Source organism: Salmo salar, chromosome 19 (assembly GCF_965601325.2).
Source record: "Salmo salar chromosome 19, fSalSal1, whole genome shotgun sequence".
NCBI lineage: Eukaryota > Metazoa > Chordata > Actinopteri > Salmoniformes > Salmonidae > Salmo > Salmo salar.
Window position 1 is genome coordinate 73946990 of NC_138309.1, and position 16441 is coordinate 73963430.

The 16441-nt window shown below is 46.8% G+C and overlaps 2 protein-coding genes across 2 annotated transcripts in view; one reads left to right on the top strand and one right to left on the bottom strand.

The window, feature by feature from the left end:
• The window catches only part of qtrt2 (queuine tRNA-ribosyltransferase accessory subunit 2), a 57723-nt gene extending 49367 nt beyond the window's left edge, over positions 1-8356 (bottom strand). Inside the window, 2 exon segments of the mRNA XM_045701937.1 lie at positions 8018-8065; positions 8166-8356. Coding sequence (XP_045557893.1) covers positions 8018-8065; positions 8166-8356 — 239 coding nt within the window.
• Positions 8357-9883: 1527 nt separating this feature from the next.
• ccdc191 (coiled-coil domain containing 191) overlaps positions 9884-16441 on the top strand; it is a 31014-nt gene continuing 24456 nt past the window's right edge. The window contains exons 1-8 of the mRNA XM_014159357.3: positions 9884-10150; positions 11238-11276; positions 11467-11602; positions 11698-11844; positions 12029-12210; positions 12416-12633; positions 13212-13368; positions 13708-13898. Coding sequence (XP_014014832.2) covers positions 10076-10150; positions 11238-11276; positions 11467-11602; positions 11698-11844; positions 12029-12210; positions 12416-12633; positions 13212-13368; positions 13708-13898 — 1145 coding nt within the window. The 5' untranslated portion in view covers positions 9884-10075. The remainder of the gene's footprint in view (positions 10151-11237; positions 11277-11466; positions 11603-11697; positions 11845-12028; positions 12211-12415; positions 12634-13211; positions 13369-13707; positions 13899-16441) is intronic.

A 16441-nucleotide genomic window follows, 5' to 3' on the forward strand; every position in this document is an offset into this window, starting at 1 on the left:
GTCAACAGTCGTCAGTGCTGCCCGCCAGTCAACCATCACCAGAGCTGCCCGCCAGTCAACAGTCGTCAGAGCTGCCCGCCAGTCAACAGTCGTCAGAGCTGCCCGCCAGTCAACAGTCGTCAGAGCTGCCCGCCAGTCAACAGTCGTCAGAGCTGCCCGCCAGTCAACAGTCGTCAGAGCTGCCCGCCAGTCAACAGTCGTCAGAGCTGCCCGCCAGTCAACAGTCGTCAGAGCTGCCCGCCAGTCAACAGTCGCCAGAGAGGTCAGACTGCCCTGAACTGCCAGAGTGGCCAGACTGCCCTGAACTGCCAGAGTGGCCAGACTGCCCTGAACTGCCGGAGTGGCCAGACTGCCCTGAACTGCCGGAGTGGCCAGACTGCCCTGAACTGCCAGAGTGGCCAGACTGCCCTGAACTGCCAGAGTGGCCAGACTGCCCTGAACTGCCAGAGTGGCCAGACTGCCCTGAACTGCCAGAGTGGCCAGACTGCCCTGAACTGCCAGAGTGGCCAGACTGCCCTGAACTGCCGGAGTGGCCAGACTGCCCTGAACTGCCAGAGTGGCCAGACTGCCCTGAACTGCCAGAGTGGCCAGACTGCCCTGAACTGCCAGAGTGGCCAGACTGCCCTGAACTGCCAGAGTGGCCAGACTGCCCTGAACTGCCGGAGTGGCCAGACTGCCCTGAACTGCCGGAGTGGCCAGACTGCCCTGAACTGCCAGAGTGGCCAGACTGCCCTGAACTGCCAGAGTGGCCAGACTGCCCTGAACTGCCAGAGTGGCCGGACTGCCCTGAACTGCCAGAGTGGCCGGACTGCCCTGAACTGCCAGAGTGGCCGGACTGCCCTGAACTGCCAGGGTGGCCGGACTGCCCTGAACTGCCAGGGTGGCCGGACTGCCCTGAACTGCCAGGGTGGCCGGACTGCCCTGAACTGCCAGGGTGGCCGGACTGCCCTGAACTGCCAGGGTGGCCGGACTGCCCTGAACTGCCAGGGTGGCCGGACTGCCCTGTTCTGCCAGGGTGGCCGGACTGCCCTGTTCTGCCAGAGTGGCCGGACTGCCCTGTTCTGCCAGAGTGGCCGGACTGCCCTGTTCTGCCAGAGTGGCCGGACTGCCCTGTTCTGCCAGAGTGGCCGGACTGCCCTGTTCTGCCAGAGTGGCCGGACTGCCCTGTTCTGCCAGAGTGGCCGGACTGCCCTGTTCTGCCAGAGTGGCCGGACTGCCCTGTTCTGCCAGAGGTGCCCGCCTGCCCTGATCTGCCAGGGTGCCCGGCCTGTCAGGATCGGCCAGAGTGGCCCTCCTGTCCTCCGGCCCAGCCCGAGGGGCCCTCCTGTCCTCCGGCCCAGCCCGAGGGGCCCTCCTGTCCTCCGGCCCAGCCCGAGGGGCCCTCCTGCTCTCCGGCCCAGCCCGAGGGGCCCTCCTGCTCTCCGGCCCAGCCCGAGGGGCCCTCCTGCCCTCCGGCCCAGCCCGAGTGGCCCTCCTGCCCTCCGGCCCAGCCCGAGTGGCCCTCCTGTCCTCCGGCCCAGCCCGAGTGGTCCATCTGCCAGGGTCAGCCCAAGTGGCCCATCTGCCCGGCGCAGTTAGCAGCGCCACCAAAGTGGGCTACGCCGACGGTGGAGCAAGGTCCACGCCCTGCACCTGAGCCACCTCCAGGATAGGTGGGTTGGGGAGGGAGGGTGTAGCACAGTGCCGTCGGTGACGGCAGCCACCCTCCCTTCCCTCCCTTATTGTTTTAGGGTTATTGTTTATGGGTTTTGTGTTGTTTTTTTTTTGTTGGTAGGTGCATTCCGGGGTCTGCACCTTGAGGGGGGGGTACTGTCACGTCCTGACCAGCAGATGGAGCTAGTGTTTTAGTTTTGGGGTCAGGACGTGGCATGTTTGTATTGGTTAATTGTTGGGTGGATGATTGGGACTTCCAATTGAAGGCAGGTGTGTATAGTTGCCTTTGATTGGAAGTCCTATATAGGTGTGTGTGTTTTTCTTTGGGGTTGTGGGTGGTTGTTTTTTGCACTGCGTTTCTAGCCTGCAGAACTGTAGCTGTTGTTACTTTGTTTGAATTGTTAAGTGGATGCTTTACTCCTTTATTTTTATTAAAGATGAGTATTCACGTACCTGCTGCGCCTTGGTCCATTTCTACAGAAGACAACCGTTACAGAACCACCCACCAAAGGACCAAGCAGCAGAAGAGGAGGAAGCCACAGGAGAGAAAAAGGGAACAATGGACATGGGAGGACGTCCTGGACGGCAAGGGAGCCTACACCTGGGAAGTGATCCTGGCCGGAAGGGATCGCCTCCCATGGGAACAGGTGGAGGCACTCAGGAGAGTGGAGGCAGCTGGACAGAGGAACCATCGGGAACGTTACGCTGGAACACGGTTGGCTAGGAAACCCGAGAGGCAGCCCCAAGATTTTTTTTGGGGGGGGCACACGGGTAGTTTGGCCAGGCCAGGGAAGAGCCGTAAGCCAGCTACCCGTGACTACAGGGAGGTGCGTACGAGGTGGAGGGCGCCATGTTACGCTGAGGTGCGCACCATCTCGCCTATACGGACGCACAGCCCAGTTCGCCCAGTACCAGCGCCCCGCAGGTGCCAGGGCAAGGGGAGCATCGAGCCGGAAGGGGTGATGCCAACCCTGCACTCAAGACCGCCAGTGCGCCCTTTCGGTCCGGTGTTTCCCGCCAGACGCACTAGCATGGAGGTGCGTGTCTCCAGGCTGGCACGTCCTATACCAGCCCCATGCATCAGGAGTCTAGTGTGTCAACCCAGCCTCGCCAGTCAACAGTCACCAGAGCTGCCCGCCAGTCAACAGTCGTCAGTGCTGCCCGCCAGTCAACCATCACCAGAGCTGCCCGCCAGTCAACAGTCGTCAGAGCTGCCCGCCAGTCAACAGTCGTCAGAGCTGCCCGCCAGTCAACAGTCGTCAGAGCTGCCCGCCAGTCAACAGTCGTCAGAGCTGCCCGCCAGTCAACAGTCGTCAGAGCTGCCCGCCAGTCAACAGTCGTCAGAGCTGCCCGCCAGTCAACAGTCGCCAGAGAGGTCAGACTGCCCTGAACTGCCAGAGTGGCCAGACTGCCCTGAACTGCCAGAGTGGCCAGACTGCCCTGAACTGCCGGAGTGGCCAGACTGCCCTGAACTGCCGGAGTGGCCAGACTGCCCTGAACTGCCAGAGTGGCCAGACTGCCCTGAACTGCCAGAGTGGCCAGACTGCCCTGAACTGCCAGAGTGGCCAGACTGCCCTGAACTGCCAGAGTGGCCAGACTGCCCTGAACTGCCAGAGTGGCCAGACTGCCCTGAACTGCCAGAGTGGCCGGACTGCCCTGAACTGCCAGGGTGGCCGGACTGCCCTGAACTGCCAGGGTGGCCGGACTGCCCTGAACTGCCAGGGTGGCCGGACTGCCCTGAACTGCCAGGGTGGCCGGACTGCCCTGAACTGCCAGGGTGGCCGGACTGCCCTGAACTGCCAGGGTGGCCGGACTGCCCTGTTCTGCCAGGGTGGCCGGACTGCCCTGTTCTGCCAGAGTGGCCGGACTGCCCTGTTCTGCCAGAGTGGCCGGACTGCCCTGTTCTGCCAGAGTGGCCGGACTGCCCTGATCTGCCAGGGTGCCCGGCCTGTCAGGATCGGCCAGAGTGGCCCTCCTGTCCTCCGGCCCAGCCCGAGGGGCCCTCCTGTCCTCCGGCCCAGCCCGAGGGGCCCTCCTGTCCTCCGGCCCAGCCCGAGGGGCCCTCCTGCTCTCCGGCCCAGCCCGAGGGGAGATGGAGCTAGTGTTTTAGTTTTGGGGTCAGGACGTGGCATGTTTGTATTGGTTAATTGTTGGGTGGATGATTGGGACTTCCAATTGAAGGCAGGTGTGTATAGTTGCCTTTGATTGGAAGTCCTATATAGGTGTGTGTGTGTTTTTCTTTGGGGTTGTGGGTGGTTGTTTTTTGCACTGCGTTTCTAGCCTGCAGAACTGTAGCTCTTGTTACTTTGTTTGAATTGTTAAGTGGATGCTTTACTCCTTTATTTTAATTAAAGATGAGTATTCACGTACCTGCTGCGCCTTGGTCCATTTCTACAGAAGACAACCGTTACAATGTAATTGTCTGCATCATTTCCAATCCCCCATATATTTTGGGGGGTAAATATATATACACACCCATGCACACATACAGTTGAAGTCAGAAGTTTACGTACACCTTAGCCAAATACATTTGAATTTGTTTTTCACAATTGATTTATTTTGATTTTCCCATGATGCCAAGCAAAGAGGTAGGCTTGTAATACATCTACAGGTACACCTCCAATTGACTCAAATGATGTCAATTAGCCTATCAGAAGCTTCTAAAGCCATGACATCATTTTCTGGAATTTTCCAAGCTTTTTAAAGGCACAGTCAACTTAGTGCATGTAAACTTCTGACTCACTGGAGTTGTGATACAGTGAATTATAAGTGAAATAATCTGTCTGTAAACAATTGTTGGAAAAATGACTTGTGTCATGCACAAAGCAGATGTCCTAACCGACTTGCCAAAACTATAGTTTGTTAACAAGAAATTTGTGGAGTGTTTGAAAAATGAGTTTTAAGACTCCAACCTAAGTGTATGTAAACGTCTGACTTCAACTGTATATAACATTCTATTGGTTGCAAGAATTTTGTATAATAATTTAAACTGAAAAATTCGAAGTTTTGAATCCGGTGTTGTTTTGCGTGTAAATTCATAAACCATGTGCCATGGAATCGGTACATCGAAAATCTCTTCCCAACTATTTTGCAATTTATATGGCACAGCTGTCAATTTTTTTGGTCCTTCAATGAAATTGGTATATATTTTTATTCATCACTATTTTCTTTAACCAGTTTTGGTCTTTAATGCAGGGCCGACAGACAAGTTCCTTACTTTTTCCCCATTCCACTTGCCTCTTCCATTTTTGTGGATACGCTGCAATTAGTTGGTTGTAATTTTGGGTAGAGCAGACATTTCAATGTCTGTGTTAGCTGCATGTGTGACATAACTCCACCAGTCCTACTTATGATATAATTTAATTAAATGTTTTATATCAATAAGTATATTTGAGTTTAACCACAACATTTGTTGTATTATTTGTTCTGTCTTTTCAGGTGGATTAAACTGAAATTGCAACCAACGTTCTAAGGCTTGTTTAAAAAATAACGATATTTTGGAGATTATTTCGTTTTCAAATAACCAAAAGTGAGCAGTTGTATTCTGAATAAAGGGAGAAAGACCATTCTTGAACATGGGGTGAGACATTAATTTACCAGAGAACTATTTGGGGTTTAAGTATAACGTTTGTATTACTGATGCCTTTAGTGAGAGATCTAATGCTTTAATAATTAATAATTTCTGCCCTCCGAATTCATATTCGTTATATAAATAGGCACTTTTTAATTTTGTCTCTAATTTAATTTAAAAAGCAGGTCACTAGGTGTAGGCAAACCCATAAGCAAATAGGTAAACTGTGATATGACTAAAGAGTTAATCAGGGTGATTTTTCCACAAATAAACAGGTATTTTCCTTTCCATGGTAGCAAGATCTTATCTATTTTTGCTAACTTTCTATAAAAATGTATTGGAGTGAGATCATTTCTTTCTTTCGGGATTTGTATACCGAGTATGTCCACATCCCCGTCAGACCATTTTATTGGTAAACTACACGTTAACATAAAAGTATAATTTTTTTTGTGATCCAATATGTAATACAGTACACTTATTATAATTTGGTTTTCATCCAGAGAGGTTAGCAAAAGTATCTAGATACTCTATGAGGCTGTGGAGGGATTCTAATTGTGGTTTTAAAAGAAAACATGAATCATCAGTGACACCTTTGTTTTTAAACCATGGATTTCTAATCCCTTAATATTTTTGTTGGATCTAATTTTAACAGTTAACATTTCGATGGCAATAATAAATAGATATGCTGATAGTGGACAACCTTGTTTTCCAGTTTAAAACATCTGAGATGTAGCCGTTATTTACTATTTTACACCTAGGGTTACTATACATAACTAACCCATTTTATAAGAGATTCTCCAAAATTCAAATATTCTAGGCATTTATATATAAATTCCAGTCGTACTTTATCAAAAGCCTTTTCAAAATCAGCTATGAAAACCAGTGGGAGCGGGTGGGTGCGGTATGAAAAGCTACGTGTGCGGGCGGGAGCACGATGACCAAATCAGTCCCGCTGAGACCTTTATACCAGTGACGGAACTAGAGTTTTATACATGGGGGGCCAAGGCTACTTCAGGGGGTCCATAGACCGTGACAGAAAATTAGTGTGTAACCCTAACCTGGCATCTAAGGAGCATGAATGAATCCTATGATTGCTGATAAGAGGTAGAAGTGATAATTCACTTAACCCAGAGTTCTTCAATGGTCCAAAGGGCTACTTCACTAGAATTCTTTAGCATAATATGAATAGACTCACTCACTCACTCACTCACTCACACAGTACTCACATACTGGAGAGACTTGGGTCACTGTTTTCATTAATATAAACTCAGCAAAAAAAGAAACGTCCCTTTTTCAGGACCCTGTCTTTCAAAGATAATTCATAAAAATGCAAATACCTTCACAGATCTTCATTGTAAAGGGTTTAAACACATGTGTCTGTGGAACGGTCGTTAAGACACTAACAGCTTACAGACGGTTGGCAATTAAGGTCACAGTTATGAAAACTTAGGACACTAAAGAGGGCTTTCTACTGACTCTGAAAAACACCAAAAGAAAGATGCCCAGGGTCCCTGCTCATCTGCGTGAACGTGCCTTAGGATTACTGCATGGAGGAATGAGGACTGCAGATGTGGCTAGGGCAATAAATTGCAATGTCCGTACTGTGAGACGCCTAAGACAGTGCTACAGAGAGACAGGACGGACAGCTGATCGTCCTCGCAGTGGCAGACCACGTGTAACAACACCTGCACAGGACTGTCCGCAATAGGCTGAGAGAGGCTGAACTGAGGGCTTGTAGGCCTGTTGTAAGGCAGGTCCTCACCAGACATCACCGGCAACAATGTCGGGCACAAACCCACCGTCGCTGGACCAGACAGGACTGGCAAAAATTGCTCTTCACTGACGAGTCGCGGTTTTGTCTCACCAGGGGTGATGGTCGGATTCGTGTTTATCGTCAAAGGAATGAGCCTTACACCGAGGCCTGTACTCTGGAGCGGGATCGATTTGGAGGTGGGGTGGTGTGTCACAGCATCATCGGACTGAACTTGTTGTCATCGCAGGCAATCTCAACGCTGTGCGTTACAGGGAAGACATCCTTCTCCCTCATATGGTACCCTTCCTGCAGGCTCATCCTGACATGACTCTCCAGCATGACAATGCCACCAGCCATACTGCTCGTTCTGTGTGTGATTTCCTGCAAGACAGGAATGTCAGTGTTCTGCCATGGCCAGCGAAGAGCCCGGATCTCAATCCCATTGAGCACGTCTGGGACCTGCTGAGTGCTAGGGCCATTTCCCCCAGAGATTACCGGGAACTTGCAGGTGCCTTGGTGGAAGAGTGGGGTAACATCTCACAGCAAGAACTGGCAAATCTGGTGTAGTCCATGAGGAGGAGATGCATTGCAGTACTTAATGCAGCTGGTGACCAGATACTGACTGTTACTTTTGAATTTGACACCCCCCCCTTTGTTCAGGGGCACATTATTCAATTTTTGTTAGTCACATGCCTGTGGAACTTGTTCAGTTTATGTCTCAGTTGTTGAATCTTGTTATGTTCATACAAATATGTACACATGTTAAGCTTGACAGTGAGAGGACGTTTCTTTTTTTGCTGAGTTTATTATCTGGGTCTATAAGTGTTGAACATCCAAAATATTTTCAGAAAATAAAGCTCAAGCACCAAGGAGATAAGATAAATTGCATAGTTTATTTACAAAAAAACACACTGCAATTTGACATACCAGGTATCAAGCAGAAATGGACTTGAAAAATAAAAATAATTTTGGTGTTTGACTTTCCTAATACAATGGTGCAGTCAGAAATGTATAGGTCAGTATGTGTAGCGGCATATTATCAATAGGAATATTCAGTGAACTCCTCCAATGCTTCCTGGTGTTCTGTCCTAAAAGCAGGACACAAAAAGCAAGTCTATTAAATACTCTCTTGCTAAAGGATTGAGGAAGAGAGAGAGTGTGGTGTGTGATAATGTAATAGGTTTGCACAGTGTGTCCAAGGTGAGCTGTATGACGGAGGGCAGGTTGTTAAGTGTGTGCAGAGTGTCATGGGTGAGCTGTGGCATGGTGCAGCAGCGGGTGTACATACAGCAAACACCTCCAGGGAGTGCTGTCCTGCCGAGTCCCGTTAGCACACCCACCCAACAGCCATGCACCACCAGGGACAGCTCCAACTTCATCTTGCTGCCTGAAAGACAAGGGAAACAGGGTGATGATGAAAGAGGATGAAAGAGAATGGGCTTGTTCAACATTGCAGCTGACATTGCACGTGACTGGTGGCTGACTGATCTACAAATCACATTGCATCATAAACAACTAACTAGTACATCAGTCAGACCCACAATGCATCACGGATTTGATGCTGTCAAACATGGTCAGTGTAAAGAATTTTAGGATAGAATATTTGTGGTGCAAGCAAAAATGTTACAGAAGACCATGTAATAGCATATGCTAGAAACGGATATATACCAGTTAACAAATAGGTGTTCCGTTCATGTTTATCCGTATGTTATATGGCCAAACTACTGGCTAGCTTGAGGATGTTATCAATTGCTAGCACTAGTTCAATTCATTGGCAGTTTTATAGAATCCGGCAGACTAACAAAGGTTTCTATTTGTCTGATTTAAGCATTCCTCGACAAAGCGCAACAGAAAATAACATTTTGATATTTTTAAAACATAAATTAAGGACATTCAGCATATTTTTGCTTACCAGAAACCAGTGGTGGAAAAAGTACTCGATTGTCATACTTGAGTAAGAGTAAATATACCTTAATAGAAAATGACTCAAGTGAAAGTGACCCAGTAAAATACTACTTGAGTAAAAGTCTAAAAGTATTTGGTTTTAAATATACTTAAGTATCAAAAGTACATGGAATTGCTCAAATGTACTTAAGTATCAAAATTAAAAGTATAAATCATTTCAACTTCCTTATATTAAACAAACCAGACAGCACAATTGTATTTGTTTATTTTTATTGACAGATAGCCAGTGGCACACTACAACACTCAGACATAATTTACAAATTAAGCATTTGTGTTTAGTGAGTCCGCCAGATCAGAGGCAGTAGGGATGACCAGGGATGTTCTCTTGACAAGTGTGTGAATTTGACTATTTTCCTGTCAAAATGTAATGAGTTCTTTTGGGTGTCAGGGAAAATGTATGGAGTAAAAAGTACATTATTTACTTTAGGAATGTGGTGAAGTAAAAGTTGCCAAAAATATAAATGGTAAAGTAAAGTACAGATACCCCAAAAAACGACTTTAAAGTATTTTTTACTTAAGTACAGAAACCAAAGCACGTCGCGGATTATTGAGCAACACGCGCCTCGGTCACTTCTATATAAGGTTATCATTTCGGGCGTTTGCAAAGATATCATTAGAATATCAAATTTGCTGTTGAATAAACATTACTGAGAGTGTGTGCATACTTTATAAGATCTGCAAAGCCTTTCTGTGGGACTATGATATTGTTGTGCGGACTTCGCACATTCAACGTTGACTTTGGCGTCTTTTTACAACACTCAAATGTTTAACATTTGGGGAAGGGTCCAAAGTTACTATAGTTACCAGACGCTTCAGTTGACACAAAGTTGAAATGGAACTTGTAGTTTACTAATGCCACTGTCAAGCAGCCAGTGCGTTTGATGAACCTGGCTAATTGACTACATTACCCACGCACCTCGTTCTATTTCAGCGCATTGAGCAGTAGCAGTACCAGCAACTGTACAGCTAGCAATACATTACTTTTGTATTAGCTTAAAAAAATTGACTTCTACGATTTCTTTCTGTAAGTTTAGTGTTATAAGTTGTGGTTAATATGACTTTGATATAGGTATATACATTAGGTTTTCTGTATTAGCCAGGTAAAAGGTACAAGCTATTTATTGGCTTAAAAAATGACATACTCGCATAACCCTGAAATGTTTTGCTGGAAAAGATTCACGAAGACTAAAAACCCCACTGCAAATAAGGTAAGGTGTTAATGATTGTGCGTACTTTTGACAGGTGTGAGGTAAAGTAAAATGTTGATGACTGTCACCTAGAAAGTGGTGCACAAATCATTCATTGATTACAGGGCAGCAGATTGCCTAAAGGTAAGAGCTTTGCCTAGTTCCCCTGAACAATTTTTTTTTTTTTTACATTTTAGTCATTTAGCAGACGCTGTTATCCAGAACGACTTACAGTAGTGGATGCATCCATTTCATTTCATGCATTTATTTTTTGTACTGGCCCCCCGTGGGAATCAAACCCACAACCCTGGCGTTGCACACACCATGCTGGCGTTGTAAACACCATGCTCTGCCAACTGAGCCACAGGGAAGGCACTTAGTTCCCCTGAACACTAGGCAGTGTTCCCCGGTAGGCCGTCAAGGTACAAATCTGTCGATCTGCCCCAGGCAGTGTTCCCCAGTAGGCCGTCATTGTAAATACGGATTTGACTTGACTAGTTAAATAAAAGGTTATTAAAAATATAGTTCCCCCATCGGTCTATGACTGCAAACAACTTTTCTATATATTTTCTGTCTCCATCGCTCAGACACTTCCTTACTGGGAAAAAACGACGTAGGATGTACATAATAAAAGTGACCTCAAAGCTATCTTTAGAAATAAAGTGGTGCTTCAGAACATATGGATTTATATGTCTCAGTGTCCGGAGAAGGCTGAAGAACCCTTAAAGTTTAAATGGCCTTTCTGAGACCCACTAGTAGTGATCAGGGTGACACAGGGATACTTGAAGCACTCTTAGTCAGATAAGTACTTTTTTCAACTGCTATAGGAAATTCATCTGAAATAATCTGCTGACATTAGGCACTGTCTGAGCTCTACTTAAAAATAATCCTCAGACATTAGGCATTGGCTGGACTCTTGGTTTTGCAGACACCTGTTTACCACGCTCGCAGTCTGCGAACCTGCCTGGGCATAGTAATGACTAAAGATGAAGTGACAAAGCACCACACTTTTTTTTTTGATAGGCCCTCTTTGCTCCTCCTCTGAACTCTCTGCCTGATAAATACAATCTTAATAATCCTAATCATCACAAATTTTCTACAATAACAGGTGAGGCACAGTAATGGGGATATTGATCCATGGCTGAAGGTGAGAGCCCTTTCTTTCACTTTGTCTCACTGTACCTCCTGAAACTGGAGATGGACTGTATGTGTATGTATGTGTGTGTTTGTGTGTGTGTGTCTGCTTGCGTGTGTGTGCGTGCGTGCAGTGGATATTATTGTGCTATGTCTGTCTATAAGGCCATATGTATTCATGACGTGTACTTTTGTGTCCCCAGACAGTGGAAATGGCCTCAGGCTTTGCATTGACTGAGGTGTTTTCCCTGAAGAAGCCCCATTCAGGGATAAGCAGCCAGACAATGGCACTAAAAAATACAGAGCAGCTGCTGGATCATGACGAATCATACGGGGAAGGTAGGCTATTCACACACACACACACACACACACACACACACACACACAAGTATCACAGGCCTTTACAAATGGTGTTATGGACATTTTTCCTGTAGCTCAGGCTCTTCTTAGTGATTGGATGAACAGCAAGTTGCGTCTGGAACTGGAGATGGAGGAAGATGTGATTGTCTCCCCTGAGAAGAACAGTCCAGCAGACATGGCACCTGCCCAGCCTGTCTCCCTGGACTACAGTAACTTTGATGGTACAGAGACATTAACCTACAGAACAACACTTAACTCTTGCCTTCCATCTGACATTCTCTAGCAAACAGTGGAACTCACACCTGCTGCTATACCTCGTTTTCTAAAGTTCAGTTAATACATCATACTACAGTTAGTGGATCCATCGGGACCATACGTCATATACCCTCCGTCTCTCTCTCTCAGACCTGTATTCCCACCTGGCTGAGGAGGAGGAGAGCTCAGTGGTCAACAACTTCCTTCAAGACCTCATGGAGTGGGAAGTGGTGGATTCTGGGATAGTGCAGGATCTGGCACTAGACTCTGAAGAGCGAGACAGGAGGAAGAGGAGGGGGATGGGCCTCACCATGGAGGCGCGTCAACGACAGGTACAAAACCAGATTGACATAAAGCAGGATTGGACAGTCTCAAAATTCCCGACAAAGTTTAAGCTACACTGGCTGTAGTATCTGCATTGGGAGCCAAATCGCCCAGTGAATTGAAATGAATGAAACTGTTTGCTACAACAGCTGGCTTCCATTCATACTTCCTGCTCTTTTTTATGACATAATTCCTTATTTTTTCTCATTCCAGGTGCGTGAGAACCGTGCAACGCGGGATGCGGAGCGGGAGAGGCTGCATAGGGAAAGGGAGGCGCGGAGGCAGGCCAGGGAGGAGGCGCAGAGGAGGGAGCAGGAGGGGGAGAGGCGGAGGAGGCAGGAGGCGCGCAGACAGGAGGAAATGGTGCAGCAGGAGATGGTGCGACTGCGCCGCGAGATGGAGGAGAGGAGGAACCTGGAGCAGCTAACCAGGTAAATGAGTAACCATGGAAACTAAGGGATAACTTCACACACTGGTACAATCACCTGTAGTACGCCCCTGCAATAAACTCTTATTCGGGGCAGTAGGTAGCCTAGCGGTTAAGAGCGTTGGGCCAGTAACCGAAAAGGTCGCTGGTTTTAATCCCTGAGTCAACTAGGTGAAAGATCTGTTGATGTGCCCTTGAGAAAGGCACTTAACCCTAATGGCTCCAGGGTCGCTGTCAATAATGGCTGATCCCTGGCCGTGAGCCCACTCTCCGAGGGTGTGTCAGGGGGAGTGGGATATGCAAAAAACATATTTCCATTTTTGAAATGGGACAAATATAAGCACCCACCTTATTATTATTATTATTATTCAGAATGTTGTGTCTTTAAAATAAGCCCAGTCTATTTCCAGTGCTAGAATGTTGTCTTTAAAATAAGCCAGTCTATTTCAGTGCTAGAATGTTGTGTCTTTAAAATAAGCCAGTCTATTTCAGTGCTAGAATGTTGTGTCTTTAAAATAAGCCAGTCTATTTCAGTGCTAGGTCAGGGTCCTGTGGATCTGACGTTCTGGATCTCTCCCACAGGGAGAGGGTTGCCAGGAAGACTGCAGCTAATAAGAGCTCTCTGGCGCTCCAGCCAGGCCCCTCACTCTCTACTACACAGAAACAACAGGACAGAGAGAGACCACAGTCACACAGACTACAGCAGGCAGAGGCCAGGACTCCGATGCTCAACCTGCAGGTTAGTAGACTGTGTGGAGGGGAAGGGCGTGGTTCTATTGGTTGGTGTGTGTGTGTATGCTTAGTGTTTGTATTCACAGCATCGTGTGTGTGTGTGTCTTTTGGTTTTTACTATCCTTGTGGGGACTAGAAATCCTCACAAGGATAGTAAAACATAAAAAATACGGACCACTGCGGGTCCCCACAAGGAAAGAGCCTATTTTAGTCTTATGCGTTAGGTTTAGGGTTATGTTTAGAGTTACAGTAGGGGTTAGGTTAGGGAAAATAGGATTTTTAATGGGAATCAGTTGTTTGGTCCCCACAAGGATAGTGAAACAAACGTGTGTGTGTATATTTTCAGTGTCTACAGAGGCACTTCTCTGGCTGGTACTGTGTGCTGTTGGAGAGGAGGGTGCGGATGGGCAAGGCGGCGGCGCTCTGTGATTGGAAGAGGGAGCTGAGGGCATGGCGAGCCTGGCGGGCGCTGGTATGGGCAGGGAGAGAGCAGAGGGAGGCGGAGAGAACAGAGGAGGAGCTACAAATCCAGAACAGGTAAGCACAGAATGGACTCGGCCTGGTCCCAATAATACAATCATTACACTTGATTTAGCTCGCCCGGTGTGCTTGGAGGGCACTTTAGTTCAAAACGTGAAAACGCAGTACCTGCCTGGTGCGTATGAGTTTTTACTCACCAAAGTAACAACAAAGTGTGATCAGACTTAGTAACTTAGTTAAAGGTAACCATCTAGTTACCTATAACTACAAACATAGTTGTGTTTTTACGTATTTATTAACTTACAGTGCATTCGGAAAGTATTCAGACCCTTACATTTTTTACTCAATCTACACATAATAACAAAGCGAAAACAGGTTTTAGACATTTTTAGAAATTTTTAAAAATTAATAAACAGAAATACAATATTTACATAAGTATTCAGACCCTTTGCTATGAGACTCGAAATTGAGCTCAGGTGCATCCTGTTTCCATTTATCATCCTTGTGATGTTTCTACAACTTGATTGGAGTCCACCTGTGGTAAATTCAATTGATTGGACATGATTTGGAAAGGCACACCTGTCTATATAAGGTCCCATAGTTGTCAGTGCATGTCATAGCAAAAACCAAGCCATGAGGTCGAAGGAATTGTCCGTAGAGTTCCAAGACAGGATTGTGTTGAGGTACAGATCTGGGTAAGGGTACTAAAAAAATGTCTGCAGCATTGAAGGTCCCCAAGAAAACAGTGGCCTCCATCATTCTTAAATGGAAGACATTTGGAACCACCTGGCCGCCCCGGCCAAACTGAGCAATCGGGGGAGAAGTGCCTTGGTCAGGAAGGTGACCAAGAACCCAATGGTGACTCTGACAGAGCTCCAGAGTTCCTCTGTGGAGATGGGAGAACCTTCCAGAAGGACAACCATATCTGCAGCACTCCACCAATCAGGCCTTTATGGTAACATGGTCCAAGCACACCATGACAGTTGTGAAGCGGGAACGACAAAACCTATTCCCCCTCAGGAGACTGAAAAGATTTGTCATGGGTCCTCAGATCCTCAAAAGGTTCTACAGCTGCACCATCGAGAGCATCCTGACTGGTTGCATCACTGCCTGGTATGGGAACTGCTCGTCCTCCGACCGCAAGGCACAACAGAGGGTAGTGCAAACGGCCCAGTACATCACTGGGGCCAAGCTTCCCACCATCCAGGACCTCTATACCAGGCGGTGTCAGAGGAAGGCCCTAAAGAATTGTCAGACTCCAGCCACCCTAGTCATAGACTGTTCTCTCTGCTACCACACGGCAAGCGGTACCGGAGCGCCAAGTTTAGTTCCAAGAAGCTTCTACACAGCTTCTACCCCCAAGCCATAAGACTCCTGACCTAGAGATCAACCAATTCATCAGAATGGCCGATTAATTAGGGCCAATTTCAAGTTTTCATAACAATCGGTAATCGGCATTTTTGGACACGGATTGTGGCCGATTTAAAAAATACAAAAAATATTAAAGATGAAAACATTTTTTTTTAACCTTTATTTAACTAGGCAAGTCAGTTAAGAACACATTCTTATTTTCAATGACGGCCTAGGAACGGTGGGTTAACTGCCTTGTTCAGGGGCAGAACGACAGATTTTTACCTTGTCAGCTCGGGGATTCGATCTTGCAACCTTCCGGTTACTAGTCCAACGCTCTAACCACCTGCCTTACATTGCACTCCACGAGGAGCCTGCGTGACAGGCTGACTACCTGTTACGCGAGTGCAGCAAGAAGCCAAGGTAAATTGCTAGCTAGCATTAAACCTATCTTATAAAAAACAATCAATCTTAACATAATCACTAGTTAACTACACATGGTTGATGATATTACTAGTTTAGCGTGTCCTGCGTTGCATATAATCGATGCGGTTTCTGGTAATTTATCATTGAATCACAGCCTACTTCGCCAAACGGGTTCACCAAACCATAAACATCAATGCCTTTCTTTAAAATCAATACGCAAGTATATATTTTTAAACCTGCATATTTAGTTAATATTGTGTCACTTCTCTTGCGTTCCGTGCAAGGAGTCAGGGTATATGCAGCAGTTTGGGCCGCCTGGCTCATTGCGAACTGTGTGAAGACCATTTATTTCTAACAAAGACCGTAATTAATTAGACAGAATTGTACATAATTATGACATAACATTGAAAGTTGTACAATGTAACAGCAATATTTAGACTTAGGGATGCAACCCGTTAGATAAAATACGGAACGGTTCCGTATTTCACTGAAAGAATAAACGTTTTGTTTTCGAAATGATAGTTTCCGAATTTGACCATATTAATGACCTAAGGCTCGTATTTCTGTGTGTTATTATGTTATAATTAAGTCTATGATTTGATATTTGATAGAGCAGTCTGACAGAGCGGTAGTAGGCAGCAGCAGGCTCGTAAGCGTTCATTCAAACAGCACTTTCGTGCGTTTGCCAGCAGCTCTTCGCTGTGCTTCAAGCATTGAGCTGTTTATGACATCAAGCCTATCAACTCCTGAGATTAGGCTGGTGTAACCGATGTGAAATGGCTAGCTAGTTAGCGGTGTGTGTGCTAATAGCGTTTCAATCGGTG